General features: G+C 39.3%; 1 protein-coding gene across 31 annotated transcripts in view; it reads right to left on the minus strand.

The window, feature by feature from the left end:
* NCKAP5 (NCK associated protein 5) overlaps window positions 1-27,976 on the minus strand; it is a 435,119-nt gene that overhangs the window by 119,189 nt on the left and 287,954 nt on the right. For 25 of the 31 annotated variants that reach the window (XM_072040698.1, XM_072040699.1, XM_038182175.2 and 22 more), the window contains 2 exons: window positions 18,446-18,536; window positions 2,440-2,589 (listed from right to left, as the gene is read on the minus strand). In XM_072040698.1, coding sequence (XP_071896799.1) covers window positions 2,440-2,589; window positions 18,446-18,536 — 241 coding nt within the window. The remainder of the gene's footprint in view (window positions 1-2,439; window positions 2,590-18,445; window positions 18,537-27,976) is intronic. The other 6 variants (XM_072040706.1, XM_072040701.1, XM_072040704.1 and 3 more) reach the window with 2 other exon arrangements.

Consider the following 27,976-nt stretch of genomic DNA (forward strand, 5'->3'; position numbering starts at 1 on the left):
CCCCAGCAGTAGGACAGGTAGGGAGGGAGGATGGAATGCTCTAGCAGACCAGGCTACATGGGTTAAACTGGTAACATAGACAGGAAAACGAAGCTAACTAAAGAAACAAAGTTATACAAAGGCATATTAATATATATTTTTTTAAGTGCTGATATTCCTGAAATTATACTAAGAGGTTTTAATGAGTTAGGCCCCACATTTTCACTATCTTTTCAGTAGTTCTGTTTATATGCAGTGTTCAGATTCTACAGTGCACAGATGGAGGACCAACTTTACTAAGTATTTTACTAGTCTTGCTGATTTTATTAATTGTGTATCATACTGTAACATCTAATAATGTAAAGTAAGATTAAAGATTCTGACACCCACTGCACAGGAACTAGCAAACAGCAATTTTTCGTTCCTTTTTATATAGACTAATAAAATATTTAGAGTAATTGCTTTGCAAATAGTAAAGGATTAGAAGTCCTAATTGCATATAACTTAAAAAAAAAAAAGTATGTCTCAATTAATAAACCATAAAGTCTTTGACATTACAATTTATATTCTTCACAAGAAAAAACAAGTGTGAGAATATATGCCACTGAACAACACACAATTAACAACACTTTGTTTTAATTATCTTGGGCCACAATTAATGATAGTCCTACAGTTCATCCTTCAACTTTGATAGCTACTTAGACTACTTATGTAGATTAATTATTGAAGTATTGGCATTCACTAATAAGTGCTTTTTTAACAAGCCACTGCACAGCACTGGCATCAGTGAGGGGATCTGTTCACTCACCTTCCAGGCCTAGATTCTGTCTGTCCATTATGTTATGTTACATATCTGGGCAGTTTGCCACAACTGATAAAGGCCGTGACATTGCTGAACAACTTCCTATTAACTGGGGACATAAAAAACTGAAACTGTCACGCAGACCAATTAAGATTCTGGCCAAGTAAACACAAGTCACGCGTATTTGAAAATTAAAGACCACAAAGAACATACAGTCATCCTCCACTGACAGATAAAGCAAGACGATAGTAAACTGTATATTTATCAGTGGTTTACGGGCCTTAAAAATTTCCTATTGAGCAGTTGGTTTCTGTGCAAAGTTAAGGTTAATTAATATTCATAGAATCATAGAATGGCTTGGGTTGGAAGGGACCTCAAAGATCATCTAGTTCCAACCCCTGCCATAGGCAGGGATGCCACCCACCAGGTTAGCCAATGCCCCATCCAGCCTCGCCTTGAACACCTCCAGGGATGGGACATCCACAACTTCTCTGGGCCAATATTAAATGTGTTTACTTTACAAACTGCTCATTATCTTAAAGGAAAGAAAAACTACAGTGACTTTGTGTACCTTTCAGATTTCGGAATCTGTATTTAGATCCAAACAGGGTTATAACTGTCCATGTTTTACTTTTAACAAAGTCCTCAAGAACAAAAATCCAGAGTTTTATTTTGATCAGAGTATAACTCAAAAATAGAAACTGTGATGAGAAAAAGTGATGGCAAAAGAGCCATCACTTTGATCTGAAAATGTATAAGGCCCAGTGATGAAGACCTTGCTTACCAAGAGTAGGTAAAAGGCCGCTACAGTCACTGCAATGCATTCATTTATAAATACACAGAATGCAACATAGCTTGAACAGAAGAGAATGAAGCAAATGCTTTGTAAATTCAAAATGTCTTATTACTAGTTTAATTTATATTAAACTCTGCATAGTCTTAATGTTTTATACACATTGAAATCCATGTTTCTATCAGGGAGAACAAAGTAAGTTCATATATGTAAACATACATATATCAATATATAGTGGTTACAATCCTACCTGCACCTTCTTCATGGTTGCTTAACAAAACTAGAACTTTTTCTTCAGGAATTTTTAACCATCTTGAATTGTAGAGATTATGATTAATAAGTACCACAAGATTCAGTACTTTGCATGCCTTGATTTTCCATTGGACTAAAAATGTGAAGAGTGCAGTTTTCCTTGTGGTCTACAAAGAAATAGATTTTCCACAGTCCAGCAGTAAAAAGACTTGAGCCAAGTCTTTGAGCACGCTGAGCAATAAACTACAATGAAGCGGCATTGGTTTTATGACAGTTGTTAAACCATCTGTATTTGTCTGAAAATATTAATAATTGAAATAAAAACAGTAAAAAACCTCTCTTTAAATGATCTCAGTTGAATTAAAATCAAGTATGAAGACTTTTATAAAGATATATGATGCTCAACATTAGAGAGAAATCCTTTCAGTGATTCTAAGACTGAGTTTCTTATTCATCCCTGGTAAATGAATTATAAAAAAGAAATATCCCATAATATGAGTACAGGTGAAGTGTGAAAGATTAGATTTATACTACAGGGGAGATTCAGTGACAATAAACGAATGAGGCAGGGGACAAGGTGGGCTTTTATGTGTGAAACTGTTGTATTTCTTACCTCCAGAGCCTTCAAACGCTCTAATAGCAATTTTGTCTTTTCTCTTTCCTCTTCAGTGCTGCTGCTTTCACTTCTTGAATCTTCATCTACTACTGTGTGAATTTTTTCCATGCCTTCTTTACATTTCCTACTGTCTTCTGACAGCTTTTCCTGAAACGATTTTTTAAAATGTCATTACTCACAGGTGGAAATGAAGTTAACTATGCAAGTATCTTCAAATCTCCCTTGTATATGAATGAAAAAAAGACAGAGCAAATTGCGACTTACAGAACTAAATAAATGGAGTCATGAAGGGTTTATTAAACATGCTGCTATGCTAGTTCTACAAAAGTGTATGCACAAATGAACTGCTACATCTACTTAAGATACTTAAAATTTGGAACTTATCATTTTTAAATAGAGTAACTTGCATTTTTTTCTTTTAAGGTTGCAACGAAAATTGAGTGTATCTTCTTTCAATGGAAACATTCTGCCACTGAGATATAAAACAGTTTATTAACGAAAAGCTAACATATGTTCATGTCTGATGTATTTCACCTTTCTTCATCTTGAGCTAATATTTGAATTACTAAATAATGGGCTGAGAACCAAGCTACTACCTGAATACTGATTTAAGACCCACACTAACAGACAACTAGAGAGAATCAACCTGACAGCAAAATTTTCCGAAGTGCCCCAGTCTATTACAAGTCAGTCAGACTGGGTATTATTAGCTGCTGCTGTTTTACGGCTGTTCGGTTTTACAAGATGTCTATAAAAATGCTAGATTTGAACACTTGAATGCTACTAACACCATTAATTATGTGCCCAAGTTCTCTGTTGAGAGAATGAGATAGAGCAAGCAAAAGATCTAGACTACAAAAACAGGCAACAATAACTCTAGACATAAAAATATGTATTTTCATGAAGAACTGTTCAGCTTGAATAACTGCGCAAATATCTGATAACTCTTCAAAGACTTAACAGCAAAACATTATCTTAATTAAAACCCATAAACATAACTGAATTAAAAATTAGCACTGTGAATCACAATTCTAGCAATGCCTTTTTAAAAAATTAGCTAGCTTAGAAATGGACTGTTACCATTTTAAAACTTTAATCAAGAATCAATTTTATAAGCTATGGGCTTAATCATTGAATACTCTTACAGAAACCAGGGGGCACAAAGCCTCAAAACATTGACTTCAAAGAGCCATTCCATCAGGTTTCCAGCATTAGTGTTATCCTGATCACATGAAAACCATAAATACAGTTTGTTTTTTTGTTTTTTTTTCTTGCCCCTCGCTACAAGAAGGACATGGAGGTGCTTGAGCGGGTCCAGAGAAGGGCGACGAAGCTGGTGAGGGGCCTGGAGAACAAGTCCTACGAGGAGCGGCTGAAGGAGCTGGGCTTGTTCAGCCTGGAGAAAAGGAGGCTCAGGGGTGACCTTATCGCTCTTCATAAGTACATTAAAGGAGGCTGTAGAGAGGTGGGGGTTGGTCTGTTCTCCCACGTGCCTGGTGACAGGATGAAGGGGAATGGGCTTAAGTTGTGCCAGGGGAGTTTTAGGTTGGTTGTTAGGAAGAACTTTTTTACCAAAAGGGTTGTTAGACACTGGAACAGGCTGCCCAGGGAGGTGGTGGAGTCACCATCCCTGGAAGTCTTTAAAAGACGTTTAGATGTAGAGCTTAGGGATATGGTTTAGTGGGGACTGTTAGCATTAGGTCAGAGGTTGGACTCGATGATCTTGAGGTCTCTTCCAACCTAGAAATTCTGTGATTCTATGTGATTGTTACTAACTGATAACAATGATCAAGCATCTATAGAAGAGCCATTGAACACCTTTCCCTTCAAGTTACCCCGATGAGTACATTCACATAAAGTATTTCAATGAACTCAGAAAAACATTGACAAAGGTACCTCTGAAGTAATTCAAACACAATTATTTTTAGGAGAGAGACTGACATGTTTTAGATGTAGCTAACAATGGTAGAACAGATAGGAGAAAGCACAGGCTCTGCGATTTCATCGCAGAACAGGAGTAATGTAACTTCAATCAGAGTAAATCCCAGACGTCCATCAGCTGAAGAAGTAACCAATTCATCTTCTAATTACAAAACCTGGTGAACTTTGCACACCAGTGGCATAAACAAGAATACACATCCTGCTTTGCTATGATGTGCACTAGAATAATTGCAAATACTTCACACTGTACCCCTGCTTGAGTATTTAAATACAGCTCACATATTTAATAATAAACTAGTTTCAGTGTTTCATGAGTTAAAAAGGCCCCGATATATCACATATCCTATCTGGAAAAGGTGCAGGATAAATACTATTTGTGTTTAAAATCAAGTCAAGTAAGGGGGAAGATGACAGAATCCTCTTAAAAGTGATAAGCCTGCTAATGTCAAAGGCAGCTGCCTGCAAGGGGAAGACAGGGAGGGGCAGAAGACAGGGAGGGGCAAGAGGAAATATGCATCTCCTACATGATGTTGATCAAATCTTACAGAAAGCTCTGGAGTGAGCATGCTGAAGGCAGAAAACAATGGCATGGAACAGCTTTCTTTCTTTTTTTTTTTTTCTTTTTCCTTAGATTCCTGTACAGCTGGAGTTACCTGGAACAAAGACCATATTTGGAATCTTCTACAATGTCTCTGTTATGCACCCTTTCATTGCACAATGAAAGGCAGGCTGGATTTGCAAGCTGAACCGCAAAATACTTTAGGTTGGAAGTCCTGCAAGGGCAGAGTAAGTGTTGTCCTGCTGATCAATGCTGCTTCACTTCTCTTGAAAGGTAACAGATGAAAACTGCACTCTGGAAGTAAGCTGGACACCAAAAAACAAGCAATAGCCCAGCTTGGTCTCCCCAGAGCACTAAGAATTTAAGACACGTGCCTGTACCCTAAGAGGATGCAAGCACAGCAGCCTGATGAGAATTGTACAGTAAAGACTCATCCACGTCTCTAATGCTCTGTATCAACAAAGAGACAATAAGAACATTAAATATTCAAATCTTTCTAAAAGGAAACTAGGATTATGCTGCTCACTATGGACCCATCTCACTGAAACTAATGAGAGACTTGCTATCAAGTCCCACCTCATGGAAGCTTCTCAAACTGGTTTAAACTGTCATGGCTTTTTTGAAGCCAACTTCACTTTCCAAATCTAAAATGACATCCTAGCCTGATCATTATTTCTATGCATTGTTTGCTCTATAAATCAAACAAATAGTACACTGATGATGAACCTTTTGATCAAACGCTGTAGGCCCTCCAGCCAATAGAAAACAACCGATGAAAACACAGCCGGCAGTCTGGAAATGGCAAGCTTTCTAGAATCAATGGGAAGATATAAATCACTGAAGACATTGATCTATGAAGCTGTACAAGACAGCGACCTCACTGAGACTCATCAAAAAGTTGGTTTTCAGTTAGATCAAGTAGAAAAGAACAGTATAATACTTCCTCTTTCCATTAATAAATGTAAGTGAGAACAACAAACTAAGAGAGCAGGAAACCCAATTGAAATTCCAAATAATAATTTTCCTGGAATATGTAGGAATATAAATAAACTTTTAAAGCCAGTCTTCCCCCTTCTGCCCACGTCTGAGAACACTGAGCAAGGAAGTGTTTCTGCTGTTTATAAATAAAGGAGTGTAACTGAAGTGATGGGAAAGATCACATAGCAGCTTGCAAGAAGATGAAAAGACACAAAAGTGCTTACTTCAGGAATTCCTCCTTCATCCCAAGGAAGGCAACAGGCTGACCTTCTAGACACAGCTTTAGTCGCTGGGAGCTGTGGCCAATGCCAGTCCTCTGAGTCTGGTCACCTTTCCGGGGAACAGCCAAATGTCAAAGGGATGCTTAGCCAGCTAGTTCTTAACCACTGCAATCTCACAAATGAGTGTACTTTTGAAGTTTTATTGGCAATAGTGTGGTTTGTCATTCCTTGGCCTTTCATCTTTCTTAAGATGCTTCCTAGGAATCACACTACACACACGCGCGCGCGTGAAAACTGGAAAAAAAATGAATACAATTTAAAATATTTCAATTTGTAACTACAAAATTTCAAAATGAGGGCTAAAAGTCAGATGATGCAAAGAATAATAATAATACTAACAAAAAAGGTATCTCCAAAAAATCTATTTTAGATTTTCTTTTTTATAATGAACAAAATGATTAGGCACTAATTGTAATCAGGACTCTTCTCTAGTAGTAAGGACAAATACATTATACAAAATGATCATATAATTCCTCAGTACCTTATGTTCCAATTTTTGCTACTTTGAGATGTTACCATGCAGGAACTGCCTACACAAATGAGAAAACTTTAAGAAAACAAAAGTCTTTAACGCTGTTAATGCAGCAGACAGGCTTCCACAGGAGGAGCGCTTGCCAGACATGAAACTAAAAGAGCCAGCAATTGCACAGCACGTGCCATAGCTGTCAGCATGGCAAATGCAAAGTCCTGCACTGGGGGAGAGTGGTTATATGGTCACTAGAACAGGTTAACCTGCTTCTCGAGTTCACTGGACAAGTGGCTACAATAATATAACAGCCTAATTTTAACCTGATATAACTGGATCTATACTCTACAGTGCTGATTATAAACAGCTATCTCTCACAAGGACATGTGACATAATCCTGTTTGAACCAAACGAATTAAAAAAAGATCAAGATACTTGAGATGCTGATTTTCTCAATGAGCATTTGATGATGAATTGCTTGTCTGGAAACTGATAAGTAATAATTATAAATGACATCTTTACTTACAGCAGCTAGAGATCATTCTCAGGTGATTAACCCAAGCCCTCCACAGAAGTGAAGTGTTTCAGATGCAACACAGTAAAGATCCCTCAAATACAAACTATCCCTTTTTCCATTTGGGGTGTCAGGTTGTGATGCTGTGATGCTAGAGTTCTTTTTTTTTTTTTTTTTCCTTTTAATTCTTCAACCTATGAAATTCATTAGACAATGGTTTTATAAGGGTTACAAATTCAAATTCTTCGAAGATTCGTGCCTGCATTTTTCCAAATAGCATACTTTAATCACACAGGAAAAAAAAAAAAAAGTAAGACATATAATTAAATAGTGTTTATAATTGGCTATAAAGACTGATTTTAGAAGAAACTTAGCAACTTTCACAATGTAAATCTCTACTAGCAGATTGTAGTTAGATGCCCCCAAGAATCCAGTCAATACTGAACCCAAGCTATGTGGCTAGCTCAGCGTCTCAAACCAGTTAGCACTTCTCATGAGCACGTCTCAGGAGCTTCTGCAGTTCTTTCTGAGTAAGATAGGTACTGAGCTGTCAGTAACTCAGTTTGGTAATTCAGGTAAATTCCTTTAGTTCTACGCTTTTAACACTCTCTTGTGCTATCAGAAAGACAGACTCTTAACCTCCAAACCTGAACTGCAATTTACAAAACCATATACAGAATTGTGTCTGTAATAATAAATTCTGAATGCTGCTTCTTGCAAGGCCGTTCTATAGTCTTGATGTATTCTTAGATTATGTACTTTCAGTGTTATTTCCACTGCAGACCTCCTAGTGTTCAGCACTATTCTTCACTGCGAGTGAGCAATATGAAACGAGAATTTTTAGACTGTCAATGTAGATAAAAACAGTAGATGAGGGTTTCTTTGTACTTTCAGGAAAAAACAGCCCCAAGCAATGCACAACTAGCTCCAATAATTTGACTGCAGAAGCTGAAAAAGACAGCAATTGCTCCAAGGACTACTGACTTAACATTCCAACAAGTTTAAAATTGTTTTTCAGTGGCACCTTGCTCTCCTTTTACCTCCCACCATAGTCTTTTTTTCCTTTATCATAATTAACACATTTACTGGGACTCAATCCCTCTTAAATACGCCATTTGACATGTTTGCAGTTTCTTCTGATAGGCTGTTTGGCCAATTTCACTTGGAAAAACCTGAAGTGCATAAAGGACGCTTGTACATTAAGTCAATGCGATATGAAGTAGGACTGATGAATTCACTAAGTGCTTCCTGCAAGATGCCCTGTACACAAGTAATTACTGATGTCACTGTGACATGAATATGTCTGTTCTAGCTGCAACATTTTTCTTTTATTATTATTTGCTCTATCTGCTAATGGCAATCCAATTGAACACCATGACTCAGGCCCCAAAAAAAAGTAACTGAACAATCAAGTTACAATGAAAAAAAAATTACACACAACTGGATTGTGCAATCTAAATGATCTCTCAATATAAGGCTACAAACACAACTTCTGTTTTAGCTGCTTATTTGTCTCGATGTATTCAGCTGTTTTCTTTCACTTCTTCCCAGTGGAAGGGTAGACTAAAATATAGCCTTGTTTCTGATAGCGCATCAGCAAATGCAATAATAATATATTTTTGTTTAGCCAACAGCTTTTGTTCTGAACAAGCTGACAAAATTGAAGAAAAAGGAAGGAATGCACATATATCACAACATTTTACACAAACATCCCAAATTGTTCACAGGTTAACATTACTGTTGTCAGGAAGAACATATAAAGTTCTTCTTTTTCATCTCTGGTTTTGACTTACAGAGTGAACAGAGTGAGCAGTAACATTCCCTAGATTAAATATGGGTGATGGATAAGAGAACAAAGTACTTTCTTTATGTTTCTGATACGAGCCTCCTACCGCTCACATATCAATCTCAATGTACTACATATTATTCTTCACTCAAAACTCTCTTCAGCAGTGCAGGCTACCACCCCTATGAGCACTTCTGCAGTCACATTAATAAACTTCCTGATGATGCTTTTATTGGCTGCTCTATGCATCAGAAACAAGTAGTTTTGAAAAAGTTCCGATCAAAAAGGACTCTAAGAGAAGAAAACCTTCGCACTGAAGTTCACTGCTAAGTGAACTTAGAAAATCAGAAAGATTAGATGGAGCTTCTTGTCTTGAGGTCCCCAGATTAAAGTCAGTCCTGGGTGCCAAAGGGAACTGCACCAACCTGTGACCAAATATTGCTGTTGACACCATCCTGACTTTAGTAAATGGGCATTCACAGGATCAGCAGCACTCTCACCTCTGGCACTTCAGCTGTCAGAAGCGAAATCAGGGAGTAACAATTCTGGAGGTGACCCTTGTGTGCCAGGTCTCAGGCACGTCGATGGCAGGGCAAGGTGGCAGCAGGTCTGTGTTGTGTCACTGCCTTCTCAAAATGGAAGGCTGCAGCAACATTCAACAGCAATTGGCAGAAAGGAGGTATTCAAGAGCTAAGCTGTTTCTTCTTCCTATGTTTCTTCTTCATACGGCTTTATGAGAAGAATCTGCAGCATAGTTTTTCACGCAGATATTCTCCTACTAGTTGGTTCGTTAGTACCACCCTTGAAGTAACCATCTTTCTTCACAGGAAACCTACATGCAGCATTTCAACTTTTACAAATGAGTTTGTATGTGTTAAAGTGACTGCACTTGACTGAAGTGACTGTATTAAAATATCTACCTTTGACTGAAGTACAAACAAACCAAACTATTATGATAATTAAATTGGGTAAATTCCATGTGATGGCAATTAAGACAACAGATTTACTCTGGATTTAAATTGCTAGAAACAAGCCTATTTTTCTTCCCTTTGCAACCCTTTCACATTCTAAAAAATAATATCTTTTCACTACTTGGATGAAGGCCAAATTGCTCTTTTTAATGAAATAAAAAACTTTAAGTGCAGTGTTTTGTTTTTTTTCACCACAAGAAAGTCTCCTGAGAATTTATACTTGTTGATCCAGTTTTCTGTACATGGTTTCTCTTGGGAATACCACAAAGCAGCTCTAAAGAACATACCTGAAGACGAGTATTAACTAGTACTTTGGAATGAAAGCAATACATTAACTGACTTGTTTCCCACCATAAGCACAAATGCTGAAGCTGACCTAAGAAGCTACCTGTGTGATTTGGACCAAAAAAAAAAAAAAAAAGTGTAATATTACATAACCAGGTAATTTTTGCAAATTGCAGGACAGTTGGTTTGTCTCACAATCTTGTTGGGGCAACTCCTGAAACAAACTCAAAATGCATCTCCACAAAAAAATATAACAGAGGAACAACTCATCAATCTCATCAAAACTCCACCTTTTCAAATCTGTTATTATAGTTTGTATCAAATACATTAAACTGAATTAAAAAATATATATACTTTTCTTGATCAGTACTGTAAATTATTTCCAGAACAGATATACCTCTATTGGTATACTTCTGAGTTCATTCTTATGTTTAAAGAAGTTTTCAAGGAGAATGTTTGTAAATATATAATACATTCCTTTTTTTTTTTTTTTTCTCAGAAAACAAGCAAAATTTTGTCTAGAATTTTTTCATTTTTTTTAGAATTTAAAAAACAGCATTCCCAACTGCCTTTTTACAAACATAAATGAATCACAGTTCAAAATGCAGAAGGAGCAATATCTTTAACTGAGATGTGGAAATAGAGAGCAAGTGACTTGGCCATATACACAACCCATCCTTGGAATACCAAGGAACACAAACTGGAATTCAACTTCTTTGTCACTAGGCAGCTGATTGCAGTCTCTATTTCTAATTTCTTATTTCTATTTATTATTTTCTTTCTGGACTCTATTTATCATTTCTTATTCATTTTTATTTTTTTCTCAGAAACCACAAAAGGATTAGAGAGATAAGGATGCTTCTTATTTACTCGCTCGTCCCTCCTGCCCAACCAGAAGCTCAATAGCAGCCCAGGATGCACAATGCTATGTAGGTCAAAAAAGCACTTCTGGATCCCAACAGAGATCCAGCCGGTCCCTAGCCTATAAAAATCTTCTGGTCAAGAGCCAGGAGACACCCTACAGACCTGGGAGCTCAGAAAGCAGTCGCCAGATGGGAGATGACAACAGCTCCCTGGGGATCTCACTGCTCTGCTGAGAACTGGAGCAGGGCTGCAAGTGGTGCCGGTCCCACAGCGAGTGCGCTGCAGCAGGCTTGCTTCCTCCTGCTGCCGAAGCATGGGCCAGCCTCAGCCCCTGCTGGCAGCTTGGAGCTGACCTGCTTAAGGAAGACATGCAGATAAGGAGCAACAAATTGGCCTTCGCATTCCAAGATACTGGCATCTCTCTGAGCAGCAGACAGATTATCTGAAAACTGAGAGGTGCTAGGAGCTCCTGGAGGTTATTGCAGTCTCTTTGGACTACCAGGCAGAGGCGTGTCAGAGCCATGTTCTTCTCTCAGATACAAACCCTGAATTAAAAAAAAAAGGGCAATCACAAGAACACCATTAAGGGCAAGATTTAGGCTGCAGGCAGCCTGCTGTGCATGTTTGGGAAGTCCCTGTATGCGCTAGGATGACCTGCACCTGCCAGGCTGTGAAGCACATCATCACCTTGTTTTCCTGAGTGTCTCCGAATTTCCCTTATGTCTGTTTCATATGCACAGGCTTCAGGCAGGGTTTATGGGCTGATTTTTGTGGACTCCTTTCAAAAATAAGATCTAGAAGAATGGTATATCAAAAGACAAATTCTGTATTGTAGAGAAAAATCTAACCAGAGACTTAAAATCAGTACAGTACATAACAGTATCATCATACCAGTCAATCTGCACCACTTGTTACTAAAGATATATAGAAAATCCCAGGAAGGAAAGAGCAGCTTGTTTTCTGAGAAACACAGACACACAAATTGCAAATTTCAGTTCTGAGACTTCATTATGTTAAACAGAACTCCACTGCTTCGTTACCGTACTACAAACAAACAATCAGGAAGGGAAAACTATTTGCACACAACTTCCTTGCAGCGACGTTGTCATTTTGAGCAGTGTCTGAGAAGCACCATCACTGCCCTTTGGGGGCAAGAATCCAACCTCAATTTAGATAAAGAGGGAACAAATATCTAACAGTCTCTGCACACTGATGGAAGGCTACCAAAAGAAAAGCTGTAAGGAATTAGTTGTTACAGAGCTAGCTCTGAGTTTCTCCGTGTGGAAAGCAGTCTGAGAGCAGAGGCTGGTGTAGCTGACCGCCCAGGATTTCTGGTGGAGGTCCCAGGAGTGTGGGTGGCTGCTCCTCAGTCCTTCTCTGGGCGACACAAAGCTGCCAGCCTTTGCCTACTAACATTCTCCTTGGTAGCCGAGGGAACCCGGCTGATGCAGTCTCCTGCGTGTCCTTCCAATCCAGAGATGTAAGTTTAATTTTAAGGATATATTTCCTCTCTCTGCAACAGCAGTTAGCATTAAAAATCCTATGTGGATTTCAGCTAGGGAATTCAACTACTGCCTTTTTTTCAATTCATGACCATGCCCCTTCTATAAAATGTTACGTATCAGCAGCCTGAACATCAAACTTGCATAATTTTGTGTTAAGATAAAATTATATTGCCAGAAGATACAATTTTTCTTCTCCTGAAAGACCTGTTGACACCAATGGCTGTGCAAATTACCAGTGCCAGCCACAACAACTGTTCCGAATTTGTTGTTCCACACAACACACAGACAAAAAAAGGGTTGATCTGCCCAACAATGCCACCTGAAATGTGCCTGCATCACCCATGCAGTCACACCTCGCTGACACCTGCTTCAGAAAGCAATCAGCAAAACACTGCAGACTTCATGAGAAAGAGCTGGAGGTCTTTCAGAATTGGCATTGCTTTATCTTCGTATGGAAGTTATCAGTATTAACACTCCTGACAAATCTTCATCTATCTCCTTTCCTACTTTTCATTAAAGCAGAAGCATGTAAACATATCCAGCAAGAGGGCAGGAAAAGGAACTGAACTTTCCTACGTTCAAAGCCACTGCAGAGAAGCAGATGACCGGTGGTGATGCCCTGCAAACATGACAGATCTCCCCCATGGGGCTGCGTGTTGTCCTTCTCGTGGTGCACAATGAAACCTACATGTAAGACGCCTCTTTGGAAGTCATTCCTTCCCAAAACCTTGTCATTCCTCTGACTGAGGAGAAGTCCGGAGCTGAACCACCATCACCCAGCCAGCCCTTACTTGGCAAGAAGAGCCCACACAAATGCCAGGCTGCAACTGCTCAAACTGTCTGCCACCACTTTGATGTTGCTTTGGGTGCAGAAATGAGCAGAGGAACAGAAATGAGACAGGACACATACCTCTACCAGAAAGAACTGGAAGGAATCACACTGATATTCTCTGTTGTGCCCAGGGCCAAAGAAACCCGAAGCATCCCACTACAAAGGCTACCTGTGATCCCCATTCAGTCTCTCAGCCAGACTTTGTTTGGTGATGACTCAACAGCACTGACCTCAGTGTGGGAATCTTCTCCTCGATAAACTTCCTAGCACAGAAGTTCAGGGATGACAGGACCTGTGATGTTAGATGGGTACGGGCTTCAGGCTGTGTAAATCGCAGGATTTTAGTTCCCACTGAGCAAAAGACTGTGCCTGCTCCCCACAGCAGTGTTCTTTTGGAGACTAAATCTCAAAGAAGCACAGTAGGGCTCAGAAAAGGTTGCAATGGTTTTAGTCCCAAGTGCTCATTTCCATAAAACGAGCACAACTCACTTCCACACTTTTAAATAAGACAAAACAACTTTACTCAAAGACCATCCAAGCTCCACTTCAAAACTGATTCCTTTTCTATCAGAAATATTCGTATGCCAAGCAAATTCTTTGGGAGAAACAGGCCTTTTTTCAAGTTTACCAAAAAATATCAAAAGTCTGTTTTTCTTTTTCTATTCATTATCTGACCCAGTACTTATAAGAGTTCCTGTTACCAGAAATAGCAGTTCATACATACTGATAACATTTTAAACATAACTAGCGTATTGTTACCATCTTTTTTATAGACAATGTAAAAGACGGACAGATAAATGTATTTGTCCAAGAAAATTGAGACATTTGTGGCAAACGAAGGAATCAAAATCTAGTCTCCCAAATGCAGTGTTTTAAACAGCAGATTGTCGTCCCTCCTCTCCTCTCTGATGTGACTGTGGCACGTCTGTTCTGAGCTTCAGTGCGTATATTGACGGTTCCAGAATTGTAACAAATCATAAACTCACAACAAACACTCTTCCTCATCTATTTTGATTACTATGCAGTGACAGATAAAGTCAAAAGGAGTTCAAAGAAAACTTGAAAGACTTTGTTTGCGTGATTTGTAATCAGGTAGGAGTCTAGATACCCAGTAATGCGACCAGGCAGGGAACAGGCTAGTTTTTGATATCCAGAAGACAAGGACAACGCTAGGAAGAAAAGTCTGCAGTGGTGCTCACAATTATTTCTGTAGATCACTTTCCTTCTTAGATAAAGTATTAGTATCTTGAATGACAATAAAAATAGTACATAAGATATTGGTTTGGCCTTTCATGGTCTTAATGCACGTGGATAATGCCTCTTGGAAATGTCCTAAAAGCTCTTATACACTAGAGCCTTTTAGTCAAATAAACTTGAAGAAGTGAAAGAAGCACGATGGTTCACATCAATTCAAATCACACATATTCTTATCTACATTTTCGTGAGCATTCATTATGAATTTTCCATCAGATATTATTATGCAGAATGGTAACAACGAATTTTATTTACAATCCCGCTTCTGAAGTCATTTACCCCAAAGAAATCACATCATCCATCTGTAAGTCCAGCAAATTAAATTCCCATAGGGCAGCTAGCTCTACAGAAGGGGTTAGAATATTTTGCTTCAAGTAAGAATCCTGACAAGACCTAACAAAATATTGCAATAATACTGCACGCTCTGGGCTCTATCTTATTATTATTCTTCTAACACGAACACTATGCAACATTTAATGTTCATTAGCAACAATATTTATTCTGGAGTCAGCCGTATTGATATTATAATAAGAACTCAATTTCATACATCCCAGAACAATAATTAGATTTGTAAAAAAGCAAATATGTAGACAACGGTCAATAGATCAACAGCGTTTATTGCACAGAGGTATCTTTTATGACTATTCAGATATTAATTTGAACAGGCTTCACACACTAAAACTAGCTTACCATAGTGTCAAAGAATATGGGACATATGTTGATATGTCACGCTGGAGATCTCCTAGTACATGTCCTCATTTGTTACAAAATACGTGGCTGTGAAACAGCAGTAAAATCTGATCCTCTGGTGCACTGAGTGCAGAACATGTCATACTAATTACGAAGAACAGTTACCAACACATTCTATAAGCTAGCTGCTTGACTGTAAAGGCTAGCTTTCAAAACAATGCTAATATTTATATATTCAATACATTTTGTATATATATATAGATAGATATAGATATGGGTATATATATCACTTGCTATTCATATCATAAAAATCTTTTCTCATGTGTTAGCTCACATTGATAGTTCACTCCCAAATACAGGATGACAATATGGTTATCATGTTCCCAAAAAGCCGAATACATCAGGGTATAAAGAAACATTACCTTGGTTGTACTTTCAAGTTCTACCTCCATTTGTGAATTACCCTTATAAATATATCAAAAACTGTCTGAGCACATTTGGAAAAAGATAGAAATGAAATGTTTCTATCACAATATTGGTGCCTCTTGCCAAAACTGGACTTGCAATATTTGCAATAAAACATTACAATAAAATACAATAAAAGTATTTTATATAAAATAAAGTATATTTAAAGTATTTTTATACAAAATAAAAGTATATATTGCAATAAAATACAATAAATTATTTACAATAAAATTCGTCATATATTTCAATGATATGTTTGTCTATGACTTCCACACGGTTTATTTCAGTAACACATCCATTATTCATACATTGCTTCATTAATATGTTTCTCAATGCTAAAATACTTTATGAACATTTTAGATTGCAGATTCATTGCCAGCTATTTGTTTCAATGAGTCTTTCAAGTATTAACTTTTGCTATTATATGCGATTGTTGCCTAAATCACTGCATAGTTTTCACCTGGTGACTGAGTAACAACCATACAAGGGAATCCACCTCTAGCCTACACAACAGTAGGAGGGTAGAAATGCCCTGTTTTGCATGTGAATGGAGCCATTCGTTAACATTTTCAGTAAACAAACTGTTCAAAAGTTTGGCATAAAACATGAACAAAAGGTATGTCAGGAAGAATAAACCACAACATTCATGGAAATGTTCCATGTTTATGCCTGTTTTACTCATCACAGACTGGTATATGATGCAGTAGACTAGCTGCAGTAGACTTTCCTTCAGGAAAGGAAAAAACATTGCTTCTGAGTCACAAATTGGGAAAAGAAATTCATAAGCAAGGCAAACAGCATATTGGCCATAAGAAGGAAATCAAAATTGCTAAACTGCAAGCTGACTTGCATACCATGAGCCAAATTAAAACAAACAGTCAAACTTTCCCAAGAACAAGAAGAGAGCAGGAAGAGAAGGACGCTGGTATGCAATGTGGAGCACACAATTGAAAACAACTCCAGAATAACAGGTATATGGGTCCTTGAAGGTCCTGGGATGGAGGTAGCTTCACTCTAGGTTAACAGTTAATGGTTGGACTTGATGACCTTAGCTGTCTTTTCTAACCTAAATGATTCTATGATTTTAAAAGAGAGTTAGGCTCTGTCTGGGGAATAAGCCTAGCAGATTCAGAGAAAAGCCGATGTCCAGAAAGAAGGGAAAAAAGTGTTGGAGGGCACTTTGCTAGGTGGAGGAGGCTGTTTTCTAGAGATGAAGGGAAGCAACAATTGTTCTTGTTTCTAACCAGGCAGATCTTTTTCTTTTGTTGGACCAGTTTCCAAGGTAAAACAGTACACAGAAAAGCAGGTAATGAAGTCATTCCAGCATCTGTTATAAAAAGACAAACGTGATCCACCCAAGGCAGAGACAGAGGCCAAGCCCACTTCAGAACGCCCACCGCTTGGTGGCAAGAGTGAGCAGGAAGCATTGATTTAAACTCTGTACCAGGAGGAGGGAACTGAGCTTCATTTTCGCATCCCAAAGGGCAGTGAGTAAAATATAGATGCTTTTATAATCAGTTTCTGAAAGCACAATGGTTCTATCATGAGTTCAACAAAAAGTTTAATTCATCCTGAAATTAAATTTTACAGGCTATCATTTTAACAAGAAAAATTGATTATTTTGGAAGGTTAATCTAAAAGATTCTTTTCCCCTCAATTCCAACTTAAAATGAAAATTCAATTACAGTGATAAATACTCTCCAGTACACATTTCTGTTTAGCTCTATGGCTGTATATTTGATCCATCGGTTGTTAGAAAGGACTAAGGTAACTACAATTTTATGAAAAATCTCTTATCAGAAGGTTTGCTACCTGGTGGCAGACTTTAACATATTGTTTCAGCATTTCATACCCTTTAAAAATGCTTATTCTATTTTAAAAAGAGAAAATGCAGGACTGACCTTCATTACGTGTTTTTTTTTATAAGAACTAATGTGCAGAAAATCTGGTTAACTGGGACGTATATCATTCCCATTTCCAGAGACTAAAAAAAGGCTTTCTACCACCTCATGTTCCCTGCTTCCAGAACACAGCAGTGCATTATAAAAGTGTTATTTCTCATAAACAGCATAAACAAACCTGGTTCCTTTTAAAACCTCTAAAATCATTGCCCTCTTATAAACTGTCCTGAGACTCTCCCTTTACAGCAGATGAGGACAGAAAAATGCACCTACCACAAGCAGTAAGAAGAAATTATGCAGATTCATAAGGAAACCTCAAACCAAGTAAGCATATGTGTTGATAATATTATCCATCACAATCTGAAGGTCAAGTTGCCAAAAACATCTATGTCTTTTAGGGATGCTGAAATATATGACTTTATTAAAATGATAAACACAGTAATAAAGTCCTCAAAACTAGTTTCACTGTCCCCTGCTAACTGTGAGTGAGAAGCAACAACTGCAAATAACAATGTCACAAAAATGGAAAACCTGTAACTGAGGTGAGAAAACACCTGGAAAAAAGTAGCTGGTACCAACAGCCACTTACACACATTCATAACTAATATAACAAATAGAGGAAACAATGCCAGACTCATTTATCTCACTAGTGAGATTTTTGTTTTAAAGAATTTTTCTAACACAAGAAAACAGGCAATAAGTCACTAATACCTGATATACCTTCATGATATTGACAGTTCCTTCTCCATTCTGGCCTGGGGATCCTTGGCTCTGTAGTAGATTCCTTACTGTCTCCTCCATTCTAGAGAATGAAAACATTTATGTAAGTCAACCATATGGAAGAAAATTTTAGACTTGCATTCAGTGTTTTTGTTCTTTAGAAGAGCCTAATGCATCCATGGCTACCATGAAATTAATATTTAAAGGAAATCCTGGCCTTATAATGTTCTCATACTCCATGTTATGAATAACACATTAAGGGCACTCTTTTATCTTTTGAATATGCACGGTAATTAGGTGCATTGTTAAAATCCTACTGTAGCTCAGTTACAAAAATTAAAAACAAGTGTCAGCTAAAAACCTCACCTTGTCAACACTGTAACCAAACACCATCAAAAAATTACTGTCATTTAGGAACAAAATCAGTCAGATTCCAAAATAAACTGTTGTATCGCCAGCCAATTGTCAGTTTTGTGCAATTTAGGCAAGCTGTCAAATACATTACCAGTATTTACTCTATGTTATAGGTGCAGCAGCATGTGCCAGTACATTTGTTTATAGAGGCACAGCTGCTTGAATACATTCACCCCTCTTTGCCCTTTCAAAGGGATGTAAAAGCAAGTGTAGGCTACAATCTGGCATTACCATCTCATGAAAACGTAATCAACTTCAGTTCCATCAGTGAAAGAAGGAAGGTTTGTACTTTCACTTTACAAGGTATTAATGCTACCATCAGAAGTTGCCTTTGATCTTCACAGATTCATCCAGCACATCAGGACTGAGAATAATGGTAACTGCTACCCCTCCTGGGTGGCGGCAGAACAGAGCGGAGAGTTCTGCTCCGCCACGCAGGAGGACCACTGCAGGCACCCATGAAACACTTGGGCCCGTTCCAGGCAGATCACAAATTAAATCCTGTGGGCTATGAGGATGTCACTGAGACTGACTACACAACAAGCAACTGGGGCTACAGCTGGTTTCACCTCTGCGAGTATGTGTAAGAAGAGGAAAGGCATCACAAGCAGAGAAGCAGTGATGGCCAAGCCATGAAGAGGCTGGCTTTCAGGACAAAGATTACGGAGTGTCATCCACACACAGTTCCTCGTGCTTCTCCTTCTCACATGAATTCTCACCCCCATGCAGCTTCTTAGCTGTGTGGATGCAAGTTTCTCTGATGCTCACTTTTGTTTTCTGTTCCCCTCCTTTTAGGCTGTCTAGGTCTGGAAGATGCAGCTGGAAGAGCAGCCCAGCTGGAAGAGGGGCTGGAGAAAGGAAAAATGCTGTGGCATAGGTGTGAGGGTGATGCAAAGGCAGGAGAGGAGGAGGAATACCTTCTGCCATATTGCCAGATAAGCTACACATCAAAACTGCAACCTTGAGAAAAGAGCCAATATTCCTAGGAGTCAGGCTAGAAACTGCCAGTTGCTCATTCCTACTGTGTTTAGGGAAACATGACTTTCGTGTACCATTCTCTGCAAATGCAATTGAGCAGAATTATTCACAGCATATCTTTTTTATTATTATTTTATTTTATTTCTAAGGTAACAATCTAGTGAGACTGCAAATATTAGCTAACTGCTCTGGCCAGAGGCCAATAACATTATCTTTTATATAAGCTATGTCTGCCTCGTAGCCTTTCTGTTCTTTCAGTCTTATCAGAATGAATGGTATCGGCTAATGTAGCAATAATACCAGCTTTTACTAGGTTTTCTCCTTTCAAGCCAGCCAGCTAGGCTACTTTTCAAGAAGCTGACACTGTGAGGTATTCATTCTACCAAGGTGCCCACTGACATTTTACTTATATGTATGATATTTTTTTTTGTCATTGATGTGCAGACTTCTACATTGCCAGAATGCCCACAGAATAGTTGGACCATCTGTTGACCAAATGTGAATAAAAATAAGCCAGCTCTAATCTCTAGTGCAGACAGTGGTGCAGTTTTTCACTTGCAGATTGGAACCATTTCTGTTCACAGGCTGACCTTAATCAGATCCATTTTACACAAAAGAACAAATCTTTTTGTGGTTCACAATAGAAGTATCCTTGTATTTCCTTTCCTAATGTGCTTACTAATTCAGTTTTTAAATTAACAATGTAGTACAATTCTTATTTTAATTACTGGGTTTACACATGCATATACAATTCCAGCTCCAGTCCTATAGAAAGTTAAACAAAATTAATAAACAATGAAAAATGGGAGAAAAGATAGATTCGACTTTCACTAAAATCAGAGTTTTTCAACTTAGGCCTAATAGCATTAATGAAAATAAAGTCGAGCTGCATATTAGCATCACCAATAAGCCATTCAGAAACATTAAGCAGAATTATTGAACTCAGTAGGTCGTTTCACCTTCAAAGTCAGGTATTTTGGATAACAGGCCTATCTCATCCAAAAACCTTACAGGGACTGGCTGGCACACTGTTTCATGTGGCAATTAGAAACACCTCCCAGCAGGACATAGATTTCTAAGCAACATAATAATATTTTCAACCTGAAAAAGAGCTCAGCTAAACGCAGGGGAAACTTGTTGTTTTCCTTACAGTTATTACAAAAGTTTGTAGAAGTCGACAGCCACGAAGCTGAAGGACGGGGATAGTACAGACATTGCCTGAGCTGTCATGTCGCTGCAAAACCAGCACGGAGAGGAGCTCAGAAGCTTTTGGTACCCATGGCATCTCCGAAAATGGAAAGAGCAAACTAGTTTCTGTCAGACAAGGAGGTGAAATATGCTTTTGGTCAGATTTACTGCAGAGCTCCGATGGCCAGCGCTCCTGCAGCTTATAAGCTGCTGCTTCTTCACTAGTATCCCAGTTTGCTACTTTTTTTAGGAAGGATTGTTTAACCAAACATTGCACAGGGTAATAATTCAGACTTTTTCCCCATAAATTAGACTCTTTGAAGCCTGAATTAATGGCGCAGTAATTAAAAAGTGATTGTTATATCACAGTCTGTAACGCTCCCCGCAGTGACATTATATGCCAGGAAGATTTAGTATAAATTCTTTTAAAGAATGCAAGAACAGTTGAGCCTCTGTAAATTTAATGCGAAATACCATGTTTTATTCCCTGAACAAGGCTTCCAGAGGACATGTAAATTTTGGAAGTGAAGCAGAAAAATAAAGCGCTTTATGAAAGGCTATTTCTACACATCAAACCGTGCCTTTGCCCCTTCTGGTAGCCACGAAAGGTTATCTGCTCTTGGTTGCGATTCGACTATCCTAGATGGACCCACTCCAACATCGAGCACTTGCCGATTACATCTAGAATAGCTATCCCCCACGCATATATTCTGGCTGCTTGCTGGCCGATGCTAAAAAACCTGTTTTGTCAAGGATTCTGTATATCTTACATAACTATCAAGCTGTTAAAATCTGCAAAAATGGTCTCTAAATCTCTCCATTCCCAAGTCTACGTTTTCCAACCACTTTAAGAACATTTCTTTTCCCTTTTCTTTTAGTGTGCTGTTTAGCGTCTACTCATCTGAAGCATCTTAGTTAGTATCATTAAAATTCTTGTTACATCCATTATTTGAAGAGAAAATTTAAGTTTCTCAAACTGCAGTGTTCCTTTCAATTTATATATATATACTAAAAAAAAATAATGGATTTTCTCTTCAGGAGAAAAATAAATGAAACCTGCGTTTGATAGGAGCTTTTTAAAGTTTCTTGACATAATGTCAGAGTAAGGAAACAGTCCTCCACCAGCCCTAAACTCAGGATAAATTTCTCAGAGCATTAAACAGAAGAAGAAATGAGGCACTCTGAGACCAGAATCTGTTCGAGGAATACAGGAGTTTAAGGAACATAAAATATTAATGTTACTGTGGAAAGCACTGTCAAGATTTCATCTAGAATATTATCTGCAATTGCGATTAGCAGTGTTCAGGAGCAGCTCACTCACAGAGGATTCAGTGAAGAGGCAGCTCGGAGGTTGTTTAGAGGAACGGAGAAGCTGTGTCATGAGCAGAGGCTGAACAACTTATCTTCCTGAACCGAAGAGAACAGGCTCACAGAGGTATGACTTCCCCAAATGAATCAGTGAGAAAAAGTAACACGGAGAAGAAAACAACAGCAAGTTGAGGTCAATGATTGATAAAACAAAATGGAAATGCAGTGGCTACAAATACATTTGGGCTGAAATGAGAATGTTTTTAATCACTGAAAAAGTGAGACTCTGAAACTGCCTGCCAGGCAGCGTAACGGGATGGGAAACCTGAACAGCTTTAAGCCAGTTGAGCAGTTTGTGAAATTAATTAGATAACAGGGTCTGAGGACTTGAATTTATGACCCGCAGGTCCTTGCATCCTGAAACAAAATCAGTCATTCCTACATATTTAAAATGTAATTTGTCCAGTGCTGTTGCAAGAACACCAGGAAATCAACCCAGCTGCAACATACAGTGTTTAGTTTGGCCTTTTTTCTGTGTGTGTTTCTGGCGAGACAGGCCCTGCTGGGGTTGACAGCTCCCTGAAAGACCGGCAAGTTCCTGACTGTCCCCTCACTTTTCTTAGGGCCATCACCCTCACAGACCGGCAGCTCCTGGTGCTGTCCCCCAGCAATGTTGGGACATGGTCAGAAAACTTGCCCATTTTGTGCCTGGCCCAGTTCTTCCTATTCAAGTGGCCCATAGCCATACAGTATTTTACTGGGGTCCTCCCCAAGAACAGAATTTAATACCACACAGGAATTGAAGTTCCCTCACATACACCATTCCAGGAGGCACAAGTGTCAGGTTTTCTCAGCCCTCCAACTCTGGAGAGCCTTCCCCGTACATATCCTTCCCCAATAGAGCTTTCAGACCCTGTTCAATGAGGTTTATGGATTTCCTTCCCTGAGAGATGTCTGTCTCACAGTTTGCCACTGCAGTTTCACATAAAGAGGGGATTTTCTCCGACCAGCTCCCCACTGTACAGCACATGCCTTTATGCCCTGTTTCACTGCAGAGGAAACTCCTTCTCTTTTGTGGCCCTCTGCAGCATATCGCTTAGAGCTGTTTGATCTCCCCAGACCTAAAACCTTTTCTTGACAGAGCAAGCTCTCCTTGAGAAAGATAAAAAAAAAAAAAAGCCTTTCCATAAATCCTGATCTTCGATTCCCTTTCCAGCACCGGGGATATACACTCTGTAGCCTTCCCTCTGCTCAGCTGCATCCCCACAGCCCAGCTGATGACTCTCCCCGCAGGGGACAGGCAGCACGCAGTCACTGCAGCTCTAGAAGGTGCTCGACAGCTCCAGCCCCTTCTCCCGTGACCTATTTCCTTCAATATTTCCACAGGCTGGCTGCTACCTTTTGCTAGGTGCCATCACCTTCCCTCTTCATCACCCTCAAGCTGAGGTGACAGTACTTGGTGGTTATTTCAAAGGCATGTCACAACAACTCCTGCAGCTTTGTCCTGACTTACAGCCTTACAGAGAGGTGTTTCTAGAGTCTCACTGCAGCAGTTGAAGTTTGTATTTCATTTTTTCCCATTTTTGTATTTCATTTTTTCCACTTGCCCATGCCATGCAGCAGGCACAGGACTCTTTTTAAGGCCGTAGACAAAATATCAATGGCAGATCCTTCTACATCTTTAGCTTAACTTACCTCTGTGTATTCCAAACTCTCAGATGGGTATTTTCTTCCAGCTCCTCTCTGTGAGACAGTGGAGCTTCCTGCCTCTCCCCTGGGCAGTCTCCAGCTCAGATTTGCTCATTGCTATTTCTAGTTACAGCCTCCCTGGTGACATGGCCTGGGTTTCAGGTCCTTGAGCTGTCTTGACCCTTCCCTACAGACTGATCGTGGACCAAGGAACAAGTTCCCATGTGGTCTCTCAGCTCCTTTGGCCTCTGCCAGCTCTGCCCAAGCACTCCTGTGCAGCACCGTGACTAAACATTGCTCGTTCAAACTTCACTTTTGGGGCTACCTGCACCTTGCGTCCTCACCACTCCGACAGGACCCAGAGATGTTCAAAGGTGAGACTCCTTACAGTGAGCTCCTCAGACTACCAAAAGGCTTCAGAATAAACAAGCATGCCTCCCCCTCACAAACAACGAATCCAGATTGTAGATTAAATGCTGGACTTTTTAAACAGAGAAAATATCAAAGGGGCTTTACGGGCCACACCAGAAACACAAAGAGCTCAGCAAACAACTGCTCCTGTTCGCTGCATCCTTGTACCTGATGTCAGCTCATTCAGCAGCTGCCTTCCTGAGGCTCACTCCTGTGAACCAGAGCACTGCCTCGAATGGTAGGCAGCCCGCAGACTGATGCAAGCTTCTTCAAATAATTCAGATATTGAAAATGGATTTAAAAAAAGCAAAGAGAGAAGTGAAAACAGATACGTGGTAAACTTTAAAGAGAAGTGACAGATGGGCAATGTTGAGGCTCTAAACCCCAAGGGGTTTTCTCAGCGTTTTCAGTTCTGCTTAGGATATGACACTGGTACATGCCTTATAGCAGTGCGCTGGGCAAAGCCTACAAATGCACAAAATCCAGCCTTAGCTTTTCAGCTGGAAAACAAAGTACTAACACTCTACAACAGCAACAGAAAGACACCCATATAACCCGTGATGTACATTTAACTCATTCTGCTCACAAGCAGCTCACCACCAAAGGAATACCACGGCAAAGCCTCCTCACGCAGCCCCAGCATGGCCCCGTCCCCAGCACAGGCTCGGAGCAGCCCGCTCAGCCCCGGGGCTTTTGCTGGTGGCAAAGCCAAACTGCGCCAGCCGTGCTCTGCTCACATGCTGATGCTAAACCACTCTGCTGAAAGCACTCGGAGCCTACTCAAAGTTTTGCCTGCAGGGCAAGCTGTCTACCCAACAGTGGCACATAAAACAAACAAAGCATCTTGTACAAGATGCGGGCCATTATAGCATGGCTGTGCCAAAATGAATCAGGTCTCAAGCCCTATTAATACAAGTGGAGAAGGCCCCTTCCTTCAGGTGGAGAACCAAATCTCCACTAGCCCACACCACCTCAAAATTACAGAGGGTTGAAGCACTGAGCACAACATGTGCTTAGTTGAACGCTGATGGTCGAACACACTGGAAATTTTCAAGGTATCCTGAAAATAATGTACATGCCTCAAGCCTGAGATAAGTGGGGTAGGATTTTGGAAGACCTCAGCATTGGCACATCACTGCACCCACGCAAGCCTGAACTCTGTCATCGTGCAATGGCAGACCTGACATTTCTCTGAAACTCCTCTAACTACCATTGGAGCCAGGAAAAGTTGGAAATGTTTCCATCGTCTTTCAGCCATACAGATTTCAATCATCAAACTCATACCTACAGCAAAAAGTTTTGGAACTGCAATAGAAACCAGTGGTAATGTTTATTTCTGTGTTGACAGATAGACAAATGCCATATGGACTGTATGGGTGTCTTCCATCACCAGCCCCATGTAAGATGTTGTAAGTTACAGGCATGGAGGAGGATTAAATAAAATATAGTCCAAGACTAAGCCTCACAGAAAAGCTGCTTACAGGCAACAGAAAGGATTTTTCAAATGCTAAGACTGTCCCTCCTACAACTCCCCAGTAACACATTCGGGACCTTATGAAAGGAGATATTTTCATTAGCTATAAATGGATAGAAGCAGACACACAGCGAAAGCTAATTCTCATGTCAGCTTAAACATATGCTCATAAGTTCAAACTTTATTCATGCTGGAGGCACCAGAAATAGTTGCAGTGTTTCAGCACATCTAAAAGCATCGGAAAGATTACAGACAACTATATGACCAGACTGCAAATATTTCCAATTTCAAGCAATGATTTTTTACTCCTCCCTCCCCGTTTTCTATATTTTAAACAAATACTTGTTTTTTCCATATTTGCAAACACCCAGATAGGTGAATAGATGCATCTACCAGCTCCCCCAAAAACATGTTTTATTTTGTATATACAAGCGCCCTGATATAGACAAACCACTGTTGCTTTTCAGTACTCACGGGAATGTAATGCCACCCAAAACCAAACGCTTGTGTTCCGCTTTGTATGTGCTGACATGGCTGCATGAATTTCTTTGTTTGTCATGAACGAAGGCAGCTTTTGTGTGGTTTAAGAGGTATAGAGATGCACAAGCTGAAAGCCTTGCCTGTCATCTGCAAGCATTTGCCCACTGCCCACAGTGCAAACTAGTGCATCTCCTGCATTTTCACACTAGGCAGCCCATCAGGAAACATTCAGGCTCCGACTGCAAAGTGTAGACACCCACCTGTACTGCCCAGAGTACAGACAGCAGCTGAAAGAAAGCTAAAAAGAGGAGGATTTTTTTTTCCTACTACTGAAATTATCATGATTTGTTTTCAGTCTCTCCAGCTCCCCAGTGAAGGCTTTTTTAGGCCATCAGATTCTGGATTCCAATCTCAAACTCTACATAATATGAAGATATTTCACTTTCTTCATAGCTCCACCTCTCTGCATATCTTATAGGAGAATTGAGACAGTTCCAGGGCTGTGACAAATATCTGGAAAAGCCTTGGGAAGATGGGTGGATAAGGTTTTCTGTAAGTAAAATGCCAACTTAATGGAACCAATAAATAATAGTATTTTCTTTACCGTAACATTTTCACCTATAAATTTGGATTCTCCCTAGCTCATATGTACACCACTGATGGCAACAGAAGATTTGTTTGTATTTGGTGACAGATTCACTGTTAATTACCCTTCACAACACATGTGTGAGTACTCTTGTAGTAGCAGTACCTTTCAGATTCACACATCTGGGAAATCCATTGCAAAGTACAGACATTTTCCCAGTAGTGAACAACAGCAATAAAAATCCAAGGATGATTTATCACAAAGTGGAGTTTGTTCTTCTAACTGACAGATCAGATTAGCTTTAGTTATCATAACTCACCATGTGCTGGTAAATATGGTTATTCTCTTAGAAAGATCAGTGACGTGAGTCCTCATCCCAGAATGTACTTGTGAGAGGTTTGAATGTTCATAGCTTTTGTGCTGTGATTACACAGGTTAACACAACATAATATATATTTTCGTCTTACAGGTGAATAAAAAAACACAGCAGGGTTAAACAACATGGCCAATATCAGTGACAGAAGCCAGGATACCAACTGTTCACTGTGCTGGGTCTAACCAGCAGATGAGGTCCTCTCTACTTCATATCTTTCTGTTGATATGACAACAAATCTTAAGGTCCTTTCTTCAGTGATTTGCGCTCTATATCTCAGAAAATATTTGAGTAACTTCAAATAAATTGGTAGTTTTTCTATCTCTTTACTGGCATGTTAATGTTTCACACATTTCAATGAATAGCTTATGCTCGTGCTCACATAACCTTAAACAAGCCGTTCGATCTGGAATGAGGTATGGTATCAAAAACTTCATTCTGTCTTTTTATCATTCTGACATTTCTACCATTCTGCATTAAAATGAAACCTGGAGGACTTGTGAAATGATATAAAAAGATATTTATCTCTCACCATTCTGCGATTGTTTAGCAATAAAAAGAACAAAAACCGTTTAAAATATATAATTATTTTGATTAAGCGGCTAGTGTGGATGCATATTA

The sequence above is a fragment of the Anas platyrhynchos genome, chromosome 7 (assembly GCF_047663525.1).
Source record: "Anas platyrhynchos isolate ZD024472 breed Pekin duck chromosome 7, IASCAAS_PekinDuck_T2T, whole genome shotgun sequence".
NCBI classification, from domain to species: domain Eukaryota; kingdom Metazoa; phylum Chordata; class Aves; order Anseriformes; family Anatidae; genus Anas; species Anas platyrhynchos.